This window comes from Equus caballus, chromosome 4 (assembly GCF_041296265.1).
Source record: "Equus caballus isolate H_3958 breed thoroughbred chromosome 4, TB-T2T, whole genome shotgun sequence".
Taxonomy (NCBI): domain Eukaryota; kingdom Metazoa; phylum Chordata; class Mammalia; order Perissodactyla; family Equidae; genus Equus; species Equus caballus.
This window is the reverse complement of record NC_091687.1, coordinates 93,635,072-93,654,767: the sequence shown is the minus strand read 5'-3', so window position 1 is coordinate 93,654,767 and position 19,696 is coordinate 93,635,072. Positions and strand designations below refer to the sequence as shown.

Here is a 19,696-nt window from a genome sequence, read left to right as displayed (position 1 = left end):
CTCTATTTCCAAATGAGGTTCCAGGTGGACATGAATTTGGGGGAACACTATCCAACACACTTCAACACCCAATGCCAGTGAACACTTCTCACAGCCCATTGATTTCACAAATCTGCAGCTTAAACATGCCTCAGACACCATTGTCAGGGGCTTAAGGAGGTGGAGCACTTTGAACGACATCTGAGCCCTTTGAGTGACAGAGACTTGAGTGCATGGTTCCCTGGAAGGATGCTTGGCCTCCTGGCACCCCCCCTATGCTCTGACTCCCTCCTTTCTCAACCTTTGCTGTTGCCTTCACCCTGGACAAGGGGCCTGGGTGATTGTCCCAGAAACCACCTGATCCCCCCTCTTTGAGATTCTGGCTCCCCCTGCACCCCACCTCCACTGGTAGAGCACAGTAAGTGAGGACCGTTCTCCAGATCTGGAAAGGCTTCGTTTGCAGGCTCATCCCCTAATCTGGCCATCACCCTTGGGACCAGGTCCTGCATTCAAGAGGTGGTTGACTGGGATTAGGGATGCTTCCCAAGGCACAAGAGGATCAACCCTTGACCAGCAGGGCTAACAAATTACAGGGGTCATTTTCTACTTGGCTGGGGAGAGATAGGAAGAGCAAAAACCCTGGATCATACTTTTAGGGGAAGAGGGAATGGGAAGTCAGAGAGGTTGCCCTGGTCATCATAAAGGGAATGAGAAACCTTGCTGAACAACCATAACACTGCTTCTTAAAAATGTTATCTCCTAACAGCTAACCCAGGTACATGGTTTACAATTTGAAAGTTACCAAAAAATGTACAAAGACTGTCCAACCAGTTTCCCTTGGTTACTTCCCCATTCCCTTCCCCAAAGGCAACTACCGTTACCAGTTTCTTATACAGCCATCGAGAGAGAGGCTACAGACATTCATATATTCTTTCAAATACAAATGGTAGCCTCCTCTGCACACGGCTTTGTACCTTGCCCTTTTTAATAGTACATCCCACAGAGAGAGATCAATCTCATTCCTTTTTTAGAAACAGCTGCACGGTGTTCCATCAGTAGGTGCACTGTGGTATAATTCACCATCCCCTATTAATGGACATTTGGATAAAGCTTTAAGATTTCCCCCGTCTCTCTTATGGGGTCCTGGAAATCCCCAGGGTAGGAAATAAGCCAGTTCTGCTGTATCCAGGAAATACCTCTCTGGAGCTTCTAGAGCATGGAGTTGAGTGAAATGGAAGTGGGGCCTTCCCTCCTGTGGCCCTTACCTGGCTGGAAGCTAGAGAAGAAGATATAGCTGAAGAAACATGGAGTAGGGACTAAGGGAGCAGGGCGCACCTGAGACGGTGGGGCCTTCTCATCTGCCTGGGGCCTGGAGTCCTTAAATAGAAATTCAATCCTCTTCCACCCTGTGTTTTGCAGGAAACAGATCTTCCCATGGATGATGAGATGATAATGTTGAGGTGCATGAAGACCTTTGACGATGAAGGTTTGTAATACAGGAGGACTGGGAGGGGGAGGAATGAATGAGGGTGGGCAGTTTCCAAGTTTGAATGACAGCAGCCAAGGTTGCACCTGCCTCAGCCTCTGGGAAGTTTGGAGTGGGCTGTATCAAAGCATTTTGATGGTTCTAGTTTCTGCTTATTATAAAGTAATTAAAAGTAGCTTGGGCCCGTGTCAGTCTTTCCCGGTTGTTTGATATAAGAGGCTGGCCTGCTGCAGGGCACACTGCTGCTCTCACTGAGCTCCTATTCAGGGGTGCTGAGCACAGCTGAGGCCCAGGCCACTGGCCTTTCAGAAAGAGGACAGGTTGGATCTGTCCCTGGAGGTGCCATAACATTGGCTACTTATAGCACACCCTGGGTTCAGGACATTGTTCTGATGGGTTCTAGAGAGTTCTGGAGGCCACCCACTCATCCCGCATGTTCTGGGAGCACAGGAATGGTGCTGATCTCAACACTGTCTTACAGGACATCAGGGTAGAACCAGCTCCATCTGCTTCTTGTGGTAATAAAGACTGTTCTTGGAGTCCAAACCAGATTCCACAGTGTTCTGAGTACTTTCTGGGGAGGTTCCTGGGCAAAGAGTGTATAATGTCCCTGGGCATGCACACTGGATGTGATAGTTAATTCTGTGTGTCAACATGGCCAGGACACTGTACCCAGATATTTGGTGAAACATTATTCTGGATGTTTCCAGGAAGGTATTTTTGGATGAGATTAATATATAAATCAGTAGACTTTGAGTAAGGCAGATTATCCACTATGTGGGTGGGCCTCATCCCATCAGTCAAAGGACTGAATATACCAAAAGACTGACCTCCCTGGAGGAAGAGGGAAATCTGCCAGTGACTGCCTTCAGACTCGAACTGCAACTCTTCCCAACCTGCCAGCCTACCCTGCAGATTTTGGATACCTGTACACACACACACATCCTACATCGTATCAGCTCTGTTTCTTTAGAGAACGCTGACTAGTCCACTGAGTGTACAGAGAGAATGGGTTTGCCTGGCTCCTTATGGTTTACATATCATTACAGCAGTGGCTCCCCTCCAATGAAGGCCTCCAAAATACCTTGACTGTTTCATCTCCCTGTGAGAACCTGGCATGGAGGTTAAGTGTTAGGATCCAAACTCAGTCTGTCTGACACCACAGCCCCAGCTCTCACTGCACCAACCTATGAGGCACAAGCTGAGCGACACCCAAGGACTCCACCTGAGGATATGCAGAGCTCCAAGCATTGCCAGCACTTCACTGTCTAAATCAGGGGCAAGTTAGGGCTTTCTATGCAGCTGGGCAGGCAGGGCCTTTATGCTTGGGGGTTGTCTGAATTTGTTTTGGGAAGAAAAGAAACAGGAGTGCTCATGGTACCAGTGCTCAGGCCAGCCACCCCCAGCAACTCAGCAAGCCAGGAATAAACCAGCATGTAGGAAAGAAGAAATGTGTTGTTACAGAGGTGTCTGCACACAGGAGGCCTTTAAGGAACATGTAAAGGGTCTGAATAGCCCCTCCCTCATTCCACCCACCCCCAGCCTGATCCTATTTAGTCTAAGGCTGTGACTTGATTCCAAGAGCAGTAGGTGCCAGTGGGCCCCTGGTCAGAGTGGACCTCAGCAATTGCTGTGTCCTTTCTCCCCACAGCCAGGTACTAGGAGTGTTGTCTCCACCTTCACTCCTCAGCCCCAATTGCCCTCTCCTTCCCTCCCCCTCTCCTGCAGGGCACATAGCATATTGGCAGAGCCTGGGATGAATCCGTTGCATCAGATTGCTCTCAGATGGTCTTCATTTTCCCTTCCTCCCCACCAAGGACTCTTCCTATATCAGTCAGGTATCTTCCTCTATCTTGACTGATGGTGTCTTTCTGTATCAGCCAGTACTACATCTGTCAGAGAAACAGAATCAATATGATAGATACAGGTATAGGTGTAGGTGTAGGTATAGAGATTTATTTTAAGGAATTGGTTCATACAATTTTGGAGACTACAAATCTGAAATTTGTAGGGTATATCAGCAGGCTGGAAACTCAGACAGGAGTTGATGCTATGGTCTTGAAGCCTGTTAAAATAATTAAACAAGGAGACCATTAGGTTGAGAGGGCTCAGATCCTTGGTAGCCTACATAAACAAACAGAAACCTAAGCCAGAATCAATGCATTTGAATCCAAGAAAGTGAAATTTAAGAACAACCCATCACAGAGTGATGTCAGCATCATGACAGAGTGAGTCATTCCCTTTGTTTCTCCCCTCTAAATTACAACTAAATGGATACTCACTAACTAGCAGGAGATTTCCTTACACAATACAACAGGACATCTGAAAGACCACGTGGCTATATACATATGAAGGCAAGTGGACTGGATCGACAAGGAGCAGTGGATCTAGGTAAGCAGATTCCTCTCCTTCCCCAGTGGCAGCAATCCAGGTCACAGATCCTCACATAGCAGTCCGCATGACTATGAGTGGAGGCTGGGGCAGACTGGTCCACACAGGAACACATTCAGAGTGGTAGCCCAGTCCACAGAAGCACCCACCTACCCCTGCAAATACTCCTCACCAAGTGGCAGCTCAGCCCCCACAAAGGCACCCCACCCACTGATCGCAGTGGCCCTGCCATGTGAGTGCAAACCCCCAATCAACTGCAGCCAGTCCGTGCACATGCAGAGTGGCCCAACCAGCATAACTACCAGTGGACAGGGTGGTATCAGAAAACACAGCTCCTCCCCACCCCCCCACCAGTGGTGGCAGGTGGAATATATGACCTGATACTACCAGAAATGCACTGGCAGAGGATCAATTCATTGAACGCCATGAAGAACTACAGTAACACTGCAGAACAGAAGGAAAATGGCACATCTACAGAAACCAAACTTGAAGTCATGGAAGATTACAATCTAAATGACAGAGAATTCAAAATAGTTCTCATAAAGTAACTCAATGAGTTACAAGAAAACAGAAAAAAAGTTCAATGAGCTCAGGAATAAAATTAATAACAGAAGGAATACTTCACCAAAGAGATTGAAGCCCTAAAAAAAATCATACAGAAATTCTGGAAAGGAAGAACACAACTAATGAGATAAAAAAATGATATAGAAACCATAAAAAGTGGAGCAGACCTTATGGAGGACAAAATTAGTGACTTAGAAGATAGAAATATAGAAATGCTTCAGGTGGAGGAGGAGAAAGAACTAAGAGTTTTTAAAAATGAAGAAATTTTTTGAGAAATATCTGACTGAATTAGGAAAAGTAACAAAAAGATTAAAGGTATCCCAGAGGAAGAAGGGAGCAGAGAGCTAGTTCAAAGAAATAATAGCTGAGATCTTCCCAAACCTGGGGAAGGAACTAGACTTACAAGTTTATGAAGCTAGTAGAATTCCTAATTAAATCGATGCAAAAAGACCTTCTCCAAGGTATATAATATAAAACTGTCAAAAGTCAATGACAAAGATAAAAATATTAAGGGCAGCAAGGCAGAAGAAAATAGCATACAAGGAGCCCTTATCAGGCTTTTACCAGATTTCTGAGCAGAAACGTTTCAGGCTAGGAGAGAATGGAATGATATGTTCAAAATACTGAAAGACAAAACCTTTCAGCCAAGAATACTCTATCCAGCAAAATTATGCTTCAGATAGTATGGAGAAGTAAAAGCTTTCCCAGATTAACAAAAGCTGAGGGAGTTCATTGCCACTAGACTTGTCTTACAAGAAGTGATGAAGGGAGCCCTCCTACCTGAAACAAAAAGGCAAAGGTTTACAAAGCTCTGAGTGAGGAGATAAATAGACAGGCAAAATCAGAAAATTGCAGCTGTCTATCAGAACAGGTTATCCAACACTTGATTATAACATAAAAGATATGAGAGGAAAGCATTAAAAATAATTATAAATACTTCAATTTAGTCACAAACTCACAACACAAAACAGAATAGTTATGACAACAATAACAAAAAAGGGGAAGAGGAAAGGGATGGAACATGCTTAAGCTAATGGAGATAAGAGGTTATCAGAAAATGGACTATCTGATCTATGAGATCTTTGATACAAACCTCATGGTAACCACTACACAAAAAATCAGAGCAGAGCCACAAATCATAAATAAAGAGGACCACCATAAAAAAACCACCAAACTGAAAGGGCAGTCAGAAATATGAGGGAAAGCAAACAATGGAAATATAGAAAAACCAGAAAACAAGAGAAAAAATGGCATTATGAAGACCTTATATATCAGTAGTCACTTTAAATGGCAATTTATTGAATTCTCCAATCAAAAGACACAGAGTAGCTGATGGATTAAAAAACATGCTGCCTCCAGGAAACACATCTCAGCTCTAAAGAGAAACATAGGCTCAGAGTAAAGGGATAGAATATGATACCCCAAGAAAATTGCAAGCAAAAGAAAGCAGGTGTTACCATACTTGTATCAGACAAATCAGACTTCAAGGTAAAGAAGATAATGAGAGAGGGCTGGCCCCATGGCTGAGAAGTTAAGTTTGCATGCTCCACTTCAGCAGCACAGGGTTTGCCAGTTCAGATCCCAGGTGTGGACCTATACACCACCCATCAGACCATGCTGTGGTGGCATCCCACGTGGAGGAACTAGAATGACCTACAACTGGGATATACAACTATGTGTTGGGATGCTGGGGAGAAAAAATGAAGAAAAAAGAGGAAACATTGGCAATAGATGTTAGCTCTGGGCCAATCTTCCTCATAAAAAAAACATTAAAAAATTAAAAGAAAAAAGATAATGAGAGACAAAGAGTGGCAGTATATAGTGATAAAAGGGACACTCCACCAAGAGGATATAACACTTATGAATATATATGCACCTAACACAGGAGCTCCAAAGTATAGAAAGCAACTATTAACAGACCTAAAGGGAGAAATTGACCGCAGCATGCTAATAGTGGGTGTTCTAAATACCCTATTTATTTTAATGGATAGATCATCCAGACAGAAAGTCAATAAGGAAACAGTGGCCTTAAAGGAAACTCTAGACCAGATGGACTTCATAGATATATATATAGAACTTTCCATCCCCAAACTGCAGAATACACCTTCTTCTCAAGTGCACATGGAACATTCTCAAAATAGATCACATACTGGGAAACAAGGCAAGCCCTAATAAATTCAAGAAGACTGAAATCATACCAAACATCTTTTCTAGCCACAATGCTATGAAACTCAAAATCAACTACAAGAAAAAAGTTTGGAATGTCAAAAATATGTGGAGACCAAACAATATGATACTGAACAACCATTGGATTAATGAAGAAATCAGCAGAGAAATGAAAAAAATACCTGGAGACAAATGAAAATAAAAACACAACATACTGACTCTCATGAGATGCAGCAAAAGCAGTACTAAGAAGGAAATTTATAGCAATAGAGGCCCACCTCAACAAACAAGAAAAATCTTAAAAAAGTAATCTTAAATTACTCCTAACAGAACTAGAAAAAGAAGAAGAAACACAGGCTATAGTCAGCAGAAGGAGGGAAACAATAAAAATTAGAGCAGAAATAAATGAAATAGAGACAAAATAAATTAGAAAGGATCAGTGAAACTAAGAGCTGGTTCTTTGAGAAGAAAAAGCTAAAAAAACCTCAGCTAGACTCATTAAGAAAAGAAGAGAGAAGTCTCAAATTAATAAAATTAGAAATGAAAGAGGAAAAATTACAAATAAATAAAATTAGATGTGAAAGAGGACAAATTACAATGGATACCTCAGAAATACAAAGAATTATAAGCGAATACTGTGAAAAACTATATGCCAACGAATTGGATAATGTAGAAGAAACATACAAATTCTTAGACTCATAAAACTTCTGAAAACTGAATCAAGAAGAAATGGAGAATCTGAATAGACCAATCACAACCAAGGAGATTGAAACAACAATCAAAAACCTCCCCAAAACAAAAGTCCAGGACCAGATGGCTTCTTTGGAGAATTCTACCAAACATTCAAAGACGACTTAACACCTATCTTTCTAAAATTATTGCAAAAAATCGAAGAAGACAGGACACTCTAATTCATTCTATGAGGACAACATTATCCTGATACCAAAACCAGACAAGGACTACACAAAAAATGAAAATTACAGACCAATATCACTGGTCAACATGAGGCAAAAATCCTCAACAAAATGTTAGCAAATTGAGGGCCAGCCCAGTGGTGTAGAGGTTAAGTTCACACAATTTGCTTTGGCAGCCTGGAGTTTGTGGGTTTAGATCCCAGGTGCGGACACACACACTGCTCATCAAGCCAAGCTGTGGCAGTGTACCACATTCAAAATAGAGGAAGATTGGCACAGATGGTAGCTTGGGGACAATCTTCCTCACCAAAAAAACAAACAAACAAACAAAAAACAGCAAATCAAATACAGCAATACATTAAAAGGATCATACACCACGATCAAGAGGGATTTATATCAGGGACACAGGAATGGTTCAACATCTTCAAATCAATCAATCTGATATACCACATTAACAAAATGAAGAATAAAAATCACATGATCATCTCAATAGATGCAATGAAAGCATTTGACAAGATCCAACATCAATTTATGATAAGAACTCTCAATAAAATGGGTATAGAAGGAAAGTACCTCAACATGATAAAGACCATATATGATGATCCCACAGCCGACACCATACTTAATTGTGAAAAACTGAAAGCCATCCCTCTGAGAACAGGAAGAAGACAAGGGTGCCCACTCTCTCCACTCCTATTCAATGTAGTACTGGAGGTTTTGACTAGAACAATTAGGCAAGAAAAAGAAATAAAGGTATTCAAATTGGAAAGGAAGAAGTAAAACTCTTGCTGTTTGCAGAGGACATTATTCTATACATATAGAAAACCCTAAAGAATTCACTAGAAAACTATGAGAAATAATCTACAACTACAGAAAAGTTGCAGGGTACAAAATCAACTTATAAACATCAGTTACCTTTCTATACTCTAATAACCAACTAGCAGAAAGAGAAGTCAAGAATACAATCCCATTTACAATTACAGCAAAAAGAATAAAATATCTAGGAACAAATTTTACCAAGGAGGTGGATCAATTTAACCAAAGACCTATACACTGAAAACTATAAGACATTATTGAAAGAAATGCAAGAAGACATAAAGAAATTGAAAGATGTTCTGTGCTGATGGATTGGAAGAATAAACATAGTTAAAATGTCCATATTACCTAAAGCAATCTACAGATTCAATGCAATACCAATCAGAATCCCAATGACATTCTTCACAGAAATAGAACAAAGAATTATAAAATTTATATGGAAAAACAAAAGACCCTGAATAGTCAAAGCAATCCTGAGAAAAAAGAACAAACCTTGAGGCATCCCAATCCCTGACTTTGATATATACCACAAAGCTATAGTAATCAAACAGCATGGTACTGGCAGAAAAACAGACACACAGATCAATGGAACAGAATTAAAAGCCCAGAAATCAAACTATGCATTTATGGACAGCTAATCTTTGACAAAGGAGCCAAGAACATACAACAGAGAAAGGGAAGACTCTTCAATAAATGGTGTTAGGAAAACTGAACTGCCACATGCAAAATAATGAAAGTAGACAATTATCTTACACCATACGCAAAAATTAACTCAAAATGGATTAAAGACTTGAAGGTATGACATGAAACCATAAAACTCCTAGAAGAAGATATAGGAGGTACACTCTTTGACATTAGTCTTAGCACTATCTTTTCGAATACCATGTTTACTTAGGCAAGGGAAAGAAAAGAAAAACTAAACAAATGGGACTACATCAGACTAAAAATCTTCCGCAAGGCAAAGGAAACAAGGATCGAAATCAAAAGACAACCCACCAACCAGGAGAAAATATTTGCAAATCATATATCTGTCAAGGGGTTAATTTCCAAAATATATAAAGAATTCATACAACACAACAACAACAAAAAACTCCCAAACAACCTGATCAAAAAATGACCAAGTGATCCGAACAGATATTTTTCCAGAGAAGGTATACAGATGACCAACAGGCACATGAAAGTATGTTCAACATCACTAATCATTAGGAAAATGCAAATCAAAACTACAATGAGATATCACCTTACACCTGTCAGAATGGCTATAATTACCAAGACAAAAAACAACAAATGTTGGAGAGGATGTGAAGAAAAGGGAATCCTCGTACACTGCTGGTGGGAATGCAAACTGGTGCAGCTACTGCAGAAAACAATATGGAGATTTCTCAAAAAATTAAAAATAGAAATACTATATGATCTAGCTATCCCACTACTGGGTATTTATCCAAAGAACATGAAATCAACAATGCAAAGAGAGTTATGCACATCTATGTTCATTGCAGCATTATTCACAATAGCCAAGACGTGGAAAGAACCCACGTACCTTCTACAGATGAATGGATAAAGATGTGGTGTAATATAAACAATGGAATACAACTCGGCCATAAAAAAGAGAAAATTGTCCCATTTGTAAAACCATGGATGGACCTTGAGGGTATGATATTAAGCGAAATAAGCCAGACAGAGAAAAACAAACACTGTATGACTTCACTAATATGTGGAAGCCGATGATGTAGGTGCAGAAGCTGGTAGGTGGAGAGATGTGGATACTTCTGATTGCAGCCCCACAGATCTCTCAGTGAAATAGGAAGCCGACAATCAGGATGAGGACAGAGGTGGAAGGGGTTTCTGAAGAGAGGAAAAAGAGAGAGCAAATGGATTTGGGAAAGGTGGCATGACAGCCGGGCAACATTGAGGACCCACGTGAAGTTCATGTCATGAATCTAAGATAAGAGCAATCAGCACGGTTCGGCTGCCTGGTGCAGGCATAGAGTAGGTTGTTTTCGATCAGCATTAAGGTTTTGCCAAGACAGTGTGATGAAGAGAGAACAGACCAAGGGTATTAAGAATGCAAGAAAGTGATTATTATGATTGACCAGGGAATTGAAGCTGGGTGAGGAGGGAGGAGAAGACAAGAAGGGGGTGGGAGGACAGTAGACTCAGATCTGAAGTTATTGGACTTGAGGAACTTGAAGTAGTGAGCTAGAAAAATGGGAGGCAGTGGTCAGAAAATTACTTGAAACTGAGACTGTAGAAAGTGGATTGCAAGGTCTAGACTAGAATGTGGCCATAGGAATGAGCTGCTGAGATGGTGTGAAGGACCAGGTTATTGGAGGAGGAACAGGAGGCCAGGGTGGGGGAAGGATGAACTATATTGATATGAAGTCATCAATTATTAAGACAGGGGATTGTTGAAGAGACAGTGCCCAATGCACTGACATCCTCAAGGAGGGAGATTAGTGACCAGGATCTGTAGATGCCATCAACAAAAAGGTGCATAGGCAGAAAGTCTGATGGCGTGAGGTTCAAGGCAGAAGTTAGTGGAGATGTCCTGTAGCAAGTGGTTCTTCCCCATTCGCACTATCCTAAAATTAAGTGTTAATTTCTGCTTGTTAATCAGCTTCCAGTAGAGTTTTACAAAGGTTACATTTCTATTGAGTACATTATCTGATTATAGTGAAAATAAAAATGTGAAGAGGCTCATCACAGATTTCATAAAGATAATTGTCAGTTTTCCATGGACTAAGACTGCAAAATGTCTTCTAAGAACAAACAGACTGGACACATTATATCGTCAACACAAGATGTCCATATTAGGAATGAAAAACTGTTCAAAAGAGCAGAATTGGTTTAAAAAATTCACCGGCAATTGGTGAAAAAAAGCAAACATGACTTTTCACCAACTAAGGTTATACAAAAGGAGGATGCCTTCCGTGTTGACTCTGGCTGGTGTATTTAGAAGTGTGGAAGTGACAAGGTGACCAGGAAACACTATGGCCAGTGGGAGCTGACTTGGCTTCACAGGGAGAAAATTTAGAGTCAATGAAACAGATTTGTAAAGATGTTGAACTCTGTGCACATCAGTTTCCCCCAGGGTGGCAGAGCCTTCAGGCTCATGTTCTTAAAGAACAGCTGCCATATTACAGAGTTACTACTACAGGATTCTAATTAGGGATGATAGTAAGCTGATTAATGGCACCCAAAGATATCCACATCCTAATCATCACAACATGTGAGTGTCACCTTGTATAGCAAAAGGACTTTTCAGATGTGACTAAATGAAGGATTTTGAGATGGGGAGATTATCCTGGATCAACTGGGTGGGCCCTTAAATAACCACGAGTGTCCTTAGAAGAATGAGTCAGAAAGGTCAAAGGAGAGAGAAAAAGATGGTTAGATGGAAGCAGAGTTTGGAGAGATGCACTTTGAAGAGGTGGAAGGGGTCACAAGGCAAGGAATATGGACCAACTCTAGAAGCTAGAAAAGGCAAGGAAATGAATTTTTCCCCTGGAACCTCCAGAGGAGCCAACCCTGCCAACACCTTGATTTTAGTCCTGTAAGACTCATTCCAGACTTCTGACCTCCAGAATTCTAAGAGAATAAATCTGTGTTTTTTTAAGACACTAAGTGTTTGGTAATTTGTTCCAGCTGCCCTAGGAAATTAATACAGGGACAATTAAGATCAAGTCTTCAAACTCGGCACTTATGAAATTTCTTTGCATAGGATACCCTGAGATACCATAGTCCTCCCTGGGATGTTTCTGGTAGAGCCAGTGGGGAAGGCCCTCTTCCTTTTGCCTTGGCAGTTACAGGGGAAGGATACAAATCTGGGTGGTGTGTGGCCATCGTCCTCAGCTGCAGTGGGAGACAATGAGGCTAACTAGCAAGGAGAAGCAGTGATGGGAGATGGGCAGTGTGTGTGTCTGTGTGTGTGTATCTGTGTGTGTGAGAGAGAAAGACAGACAGAAAGAAAGAGACAGAGATAGAGAAAGAACACATCAGTTCTTATCCTTAAGTCTCTGGTTCATATGATTCCTCCTATGGTTTTGTGAACTCTCCCAGTGTCCTTCCTTCCCAGTTACAAGAACCAATAAATCCCATCTCCGATTATATGACTTACACTTTTCTCATTTCCAGTCAAAAGGGCCCTAACCAATTCCACAGAGATCTCCTATGTGGCTCAGCAGAGAATTTGGATTCTGTGGTCACACCCCTGGTTGCACCAGGGCAGAGCTGTCTGACTTATTTCACCTAGCATAATGCCCTCAAGGTCCATCCATGTTGTTGCAAATGGAAAGATTTCATTCATTTTTATGGCTGAATAACATTCCATTGTATATATATACACGCATTATCTTTATCCATTCATCTGTCAAGGGACAATGGATTGTTTCCATATTGTAAATGATGCTGCAGTGAACATGGGGATGCATATATCTTTTCTAATTAGTGTTTTCATTTTCCTCAGATAAATACCCAGAAGTGGAATTGCTGGATCATGTGGTAGTTCTGCTTTTAAATTTTGAGGAAACTCCATACAGTTTTCCATTGTGATTTTACCAATTTGCATTCCCCCCACAGTGCAGAGAGTTCTCCTTACATCGTGGTTTCTGTGGCACCCTTCAGGCACTCTCCTGAGGAATCCTGGGAGCAGAGGGTAAGCTGGCACGCTCCCACCTCACCTTTCCCATGATGTTCTGGTCTGGGCCAGAAGGGGAGGTACCAGGTATAGGAGGAAGTGCAGAACTTCGTGCCAATCCCACAGGGCAGGCTGTAGATCTCTGATGCCTTCATAGTCTGCTCAGACTCCTCATGGATTTGACTCCATGTCAGGAGGCCTCTCTCCTCTGGACTTCCTAATAGGAGACAGTGAGCAGTCAAGACTGGGCCCTGATGGAACTGGACAGAGGTGGGCTGGAAGGAGCCTCCAGCGCCCCCTGCAGGCACTCATGAGGTCTCCTCTCAGTGCCCTCCACCTGCCAAAAGGGCCTCCTCCTCCTCCTCCTCCAAGCCCATCTAAAAATCACAGCTCAGCTCATCCAGCATCCCCTCAGCTCCCCCAGTGGGGCTGACATGGTCCGGAGTTCCAGGGAACAATCTTATATGAAACACCATTGTTTCCTCATCTTCAGGAGTGGGCCTTTCCACGTTTTAATGTTTCTGGAACACAGATGCATTTTGCAATTGGTAAAGAGAAGAAATGTGGAAAGTAGAATACCGTAAAGCAGGGGATATCATAGAGGGCCTGTCAAGAGGCCATAGAAGGATCAAGAAGGGAGCCTTGAAACTCATCAGTGATGGCTGCTCTGCACTCTTCACTTTCAATGTCCTCAGCAATTATAGACTCAGTTGGCTCCTCATCACAGTTATTAACCTGAGTTGTCATTGTCTGTTTTCTTGTCTCTCTCTCTTATTCACCTTGGGTCTCTGGGAGGCAGGGGCATGTCTTTCTGCTCTTTGTAGTCTCGGTACATGCTATATGAAATGCAGCAAGTGCTCAATGGGGTTTTATTGAAAATATGAGTGAATGAATCAGTGAATGAAGAATACTTGTGTTCTCTCCCTCACCAACTAGACTGCAGGCTCTGGGGATGGGCTTGTGTCTTTCTTTTTGCTTCTGGTGTATTTCTCATCTTATGGCACTGTTATTGGCTGAATTGTGTCCCCCCCCCCCCAAAATCATATGTTGATGCCTTAACCACTCCCATACTTCAGAAAGTGACTGTGTGTGGAGACAGGACCTTGAAAGAGGTGATTAAGTTAAAGATGAGGTCTTCAGGGTGGGCCCTAATCTAATCTGACTTGTGTCTCTCTACTAAGAGGAGATTAGAACACACAGAGAGACACCAGGGGTGCACATACACAGAGGAAAAGGGATGTGAGGACACTGCAAGAAGGTGGCCATCTGTAAGGAAGGAGAGAGGTGTCAGGAGAAACCAACCCTGCCAACACCTTCATCGCAGACTTCTAGCCTCCAGACTGTGAGAAAATGGATTTCAGCTGTTTAAGCGCCCCAGTCTGTGGCATTTTGTTATGGCAACCCTAGAAACCTAATACAGGCCCATACACCTACCCAGACCCGGTGCCTCCTCAAGGTAGCCTGTGGCCAGCCTGACATGCTAATCAGGGGCAGTGAAGCAATGTGAGTGGCCCAAATGCTGACCATTTACCCAAACTACTCACTTATAGAGTGAAAGTGAGCCTTACCTGGGATGGTGTTGTCCAGTAGAAATCCCAGAAATCCACCTACAAACATGTCCGTGGTCAGCAGCACCTGGAAGACCTGGTCCAGTTGGAGAATCCCTAGAGTGGAGACAAAAGTGATGGGGATTCCCAGGGACAAAGGGCCCCACTGGATCTGCCCTTGGAGTGGTCACAGTCTAGAGGAGGGAGAATCACCTGTGTGGAGCATCTCAGGGTTCTTGTTCACCCAGTTGGGAACGGCAAGCCCACAGAAGATGGAGAAGCCAAAGACAAAAATGTTCCTGGACGAGTTCATGTCCACGTACTGCAGGAGAGAGGGCCCCGTGGCAGCCCAGAACCATCAGCATCTGTACTGCATATCAGTCTAATATCCTCAAATGCCCCCTCCCCTCCCACCACTACCAGAGGTGGGGAGGAAGGCTGGACTCAGAGTGACATATGTTCTCATTGGGCAAGGCAGGCCCCAATTCCCACTTGACCTTGGGAGTTAAGTGGTTTAGATAATCCAATTCAAGCTGATGCAATTTCTGTTTTTCAGAAGTTTGGATGCTTCTGGCTATTTATTTCTTTCATTTGGGGGCCAGTGTGGTTCCAGGGACCAAGGATCTCCTCCTCCTGCTCCTCCCCTGCCCTAGCCCTGTTCCATTCACCTCAGTCCCCATGGGCTCCTTTCAGGGCATGCAGGGCTGCTGCTTTTCCAAAGGTGCCTCGCCTCACCTGCAGATTGGAAATCCCCACGGCAGCGATGATCCCGAACATCACCAGGAACATGCCTCCAATAACAGGTGTTGGGATAGTTGCAAATGCAGCCCCAATCTTCCCAAATACTCCCATCACGAGCAGCACACAGCCTGCAGCAACAATCACCATTCTGCTCCCCACCTGCAGTGCTCAAGGAAATGGGAGACAAGGAGCTCAGCATCAGCCAGGCCACATGCCCTAAAGGCCTCTGCCTTGCTCCCAGGGCACCTGGAGTATTGCGCCAGTGGACTTGCAGGAACAGCATTGCCTAACCCCAAAATGGCCCCCCTCTGCTCCCTCATGGTTTGGGAAAGGATGAGGATGTGACCTTAGATCAAGGCCTCTGCCCCTCACCTCTCCATTCTGCTGCTCTCACACTTGTTTTCAAGTCCTGACTCAAATGCTCCTCCTCTAAGAAGCCTTTACAGCAAGGCAAGAAGTCTCTCTTGGGAGGCAGCTGCCCAATGCTTAAGAATGGAGGTGTGATAGCCAATCCCAGCTCTGCCTCTAACTAGCTGTGTGACTTTGTGTACATTACCTAACCTCTCCAAATGTCAGCCTCCAAAGTTACCAAATGGGATTAGTTATACTTACTTCAGAAACTCATTATATGAGGCCAGCATTACCCTGATACCAAAGCCAGATAAGGACACTACAAGTAAAGAAAACTGCAGGCCAATATCCTTGATAATATAGATGCAAAAATTCTCAACAAAATATTAGCAAACTGAATTCAACAGCACATTAAAAGTGTACACCATGATCAAGTGGATTTATTCCAAGGATGGAAAGATGGTTCAACATCTGCAAATCAATCAATGTGATATACCACACTAATAGAAAGAAAGATAAAAATCATATGATCATCTCAACAGATGCAGAAAAAGCACTGGACAAAATTCCACATTCTTTCCAGATAAAAACTCTCAACAAATTGGGTATAGAAGGAATGCACCTCAACACAATAAAGGTCATATGTGACAAACCCACAGCTAAAATCATACTCAACAGTAAATACTTGAAAGCTTTCCCTCTAAGTTCAGCAACAAGACAAGGATGCCCACTTTCAGTACACCTATTCAACTTAAGAGTGCAGCACAGTACTGGAAGTCCCAGCTAGAGCAATCAGGTAAGATAAAGAAATAAAAGGCATCCAAATCAGAAAGGAAGTATTAAAGTTGTCTTTATTGGCAGATGATATCATCCTATGTGTAGAAAATGTGTAAGAAAGACTCAACTAAGTAACTGTTAGAACTAATCAACAAACCAGTAAAGTTTCAAGTACAAAAACCAACATACAGAAATCAGTTGCATTTCTGCACAGTAACAACAAAATATATGAGATATAAATAAAGAAAACAGTCCTCTCACAATGGCATTAAAAACAAGAAAACACTTAGGAATAAATGTGATAAGGAAGTGAAATATCTGTACTCTAAAAACTATAAGATTCTGATGAAAGAAATTAAAGAAGACACAAATTAATGGAAAGATAGCCCATGTTCATGGATATGAGGAATTAATATTGTTAAAATGCCAGAACTATCCAAAGCCATCTATAGATTAAATGCAATCCCTATCACAATTCTAATGGCATTTTCCAGAGAAATAAAAAAACAATCCTAAAACTCATACATAATCACAGAAGCCCCTGAATAGCCAAAGCAATCCTGAGAAAGAAGAATAAAGCTAGAGGCATCACAATTCCTCATTTCAAACTATACTACAAAGCTATAGTAATGAAAACAGTAGGGCACTGGTATAAAAATAGACACATACACCAATGGAACAGAACCAAGCACCAACAAATCACCCCTGCACATACAGTCAACTAATATTTGACAAAGGAGCCAAGAAAACTCAATGGAGAAAGGAGAGCCTTTTCAATAAATGGTATTGGCAAAACTGGATAACCATATGCAGAAAAATGAATTGTATTGCATTGTGATTCTAGTTAACAATACTGTATTATATACTTCAAAGTTGAGAAGAGAGTAGATCTTAAGTGTTCTCACCACAAAAAAAGAAGTGACAATTAGGTAATGTGATGGAGGCGTTAGCTAAAGGTGGTCATCATATTGCAGTATGTAAGTGTGCTAAATAAACATATTGCACACCTTAAACTTGCACAATGTTGTATGTCAAGTATATCTCAATACAGCTCGGGGGGATAAAAGGAAAATCAGTGCTCCTGGAGCACAGTGACACAAGGAGCGAGAGGAGACAGGATGGAGAGCAAGGCAAAGCCTCTGTTATGAAGGGCTTTAAGGGCTAGAGAAAGGAGTTAGAATAAAATTCAAAGACAGGGCAGAAGCAAACGTGGAACGTATCTACAATGGAATATTAATGAGCCTTAAAAAGGAAGGAAATTCTGACACATGCCACAACATAGATGAACACTGAGGACATTATGCTAAGCGAAATAAGCCAGACGCACAAAGACAGACACTGTATGATTCCACTTATATGAGGTACCTACAACAGTCAAATTCATAGAAACAAACTAGAATGGTGGTTGAGGGGCTGGGGGAGGGGAATACGGAGTTGTTTAACTGGTTCAGAGTTCAGATGAAAAGAGCTCTGGAGATTGGCTGCACGACAATTTGAACGTATGTAACTCTACTGAACTGTACACTTAGGAGTAGTTACGATGGTAACTTGTGTTATGTGTACTTTACCGCAATTAAAAATGAAAAATCCAAAGACAAAGGAAACTCTCAGTAGGATGTGTTAAGCAGGGTGGTGACATGACGTGATTTACATTTCAGAGAGTTCCCTCTATAAAAGTCACTTCATTATTGTTAATTGATACATTCCTCAGTTAGGACAAACTAGATTTTCTCAACAAGCAAATATTATGGAAAATGTGTAAACTATGATTTCTCCTTAATCTCTATGGGGGGTCCACTTAGGATACAAAACCAAGATGAGCCCCCCTCCCATGGTATTATACAGCAATAACCAGTCCTATCAAGAGTCTTACAGGTGAGTTTTTTCCTAGTTCGTTTCTCCAGAGGATGAATTGCACTAATGTCACTACTGATTGCTATTACCTGGTTGTGTAGTTTTTCGAGTAGCTAGTAGTTTGGGAATGCTAAGGAAGTACGGTTCCTTCTTATAGCAGATCTTAAAATAAGTTCCACAAAGGTTAAAAAAACAAAACAAACACACTGTTGTGAGGATCATGGGACATGGTCCACATCCCATCCCATCGAAAGCACAACCTGGAGCCAGATGCACACAGTTGTCACACTGCTGGACATTACTGATTGTGGTTCTAGTCAAGGGTTATAGCTGGGGTTTGAGTGACAGCTACTACCAGTGAGATAAAAATGACCTCTGACCTTGAGACATTTGTCATCATCCTCGAAAGTCAGAGCTGCACTGCAACTGTCTGAATATCCCATCGTGAGTCTGTAGTCGGTGAATATATGTAGATAGTTCCCGAACCTTTCTCATCCATTTTGTCTACTCTCAGTCCTTAAGTTATTCTAACGTAGTTTCAGTTTTGTAAGACAAAAGAGTTCTGGAGATCCGCCTTATACAAGTGTACAGTAGAGCATATTATTATATATTATTATAGCATATTTTATAGTATATTAAGTAAATATACTTACTACTGAACTGCACACTTAAAAATGAGTAAGATGGTAGATTTTTATGTGATGCAACTTTAACCACAATTTAAAATATTTTTTTAAGAGACACTCTAATGTCAGCCTCTTGAAGTCCATGAAGGCACTGATAAAGTAGCAGATTATGCCTCTGCTTATTTTTCTTTCTAGTCTAAGAGCTTATTTGTTTAATGTCTTCATTAGAAGAGATGTGGTAAGAATTCACCACATCAGAAGAACTTTTTGCTTTGTTCTGTTAACAGCCCTAACAATGCACTGTGGGAACAAGGGCATGGATCCAGGCACAGTACATCACTTTGTCAGGTTCAACCAGCGCCCTGTGGATATGCTGATGGTCCATCAATATGGCAGTCATCCCCAATCCTGCTGCCACTGAATTTATCATGCAGCCTGGGCCTCTTTTGGCCTCAGGTTTGAAATCTGAGCAGGGAGCATGACATTCTAGAGAAGTGATGGGAGATCTCTGGCCTTCAGCAGGATTCTTCCCCCTACACACACACACATACACACACACGCATGCAGGGAGAGAACCAAAAATTGTCAGAGCACTTCATTGCAGTTGCAAAATGAAGGAACACCTTAAAAGGCCACAGAGGAGGTGTGAGTCCAGACCAGGGTTAATCTGTCTCCTGCTGGATTTGCAGCTTGCTCTGTGTCTATGTAGCTTTCTCTCCTGCTCTTTCCCTCTCCTCTAAAGGCCTTAGCTTGGAAATGATACATCAAAGAAACGTTTGTTCTGTTTATTGAATGAAATTTTCTGTTCGGCATTAGATTTTTCTCTGTAACAGGAAGAATATTTGCTT

At 42.1% G+C, this 19,696-nt stretch overlaps 1 protein-coding gene across 7 annotated transcripts in view; it reads right to left on the bottom strand.

Moving 5' to 3' along the window:
* Positions 1–3,298: 3,298 nt before the first annotated feature.
* Positions 3,299–19,696, bottom strand: part of LOC106783107 (solute carrier family 23 member 1-like) — a 50,936-nt gene continuing 34,538 nt past the window's right edge. For 4 of the 7 annotated variants that reach the window (XM_023639736.2, XM_023639737.2, XM_023639744.2 and 1 more), the window contains 5 exons: positions 15,235–15,399; positions 14,713–14,821; positions 14,521–14,616; positions 12,914–13,169; positions 3,299–3,530 (listed from right to left, as the gene is read on the bottom strand). In XM_023639736.2, coding sequence (XP_023495504.2) covers positions 3,314–3,530; positions 12,914–13,169; positions 14,521–14,616; positions 14,713–14,821; positions 15,235–15,399 — 843 coding nt within the window. In that variant the 3' untranslated portion in view covers positions 3,299–3,313. The remainder of the gene's footprint in view (positions 3,531–12,913; positions 13,170–14,520; positions 14,617–14,712; positions 14,822–15,234; positions 15,400–19,696) is intronic. The other 3 variants (XM_023639740.2, XM_070265095.1, XR_011438001.1) reach the window with 2 other exon arrangements.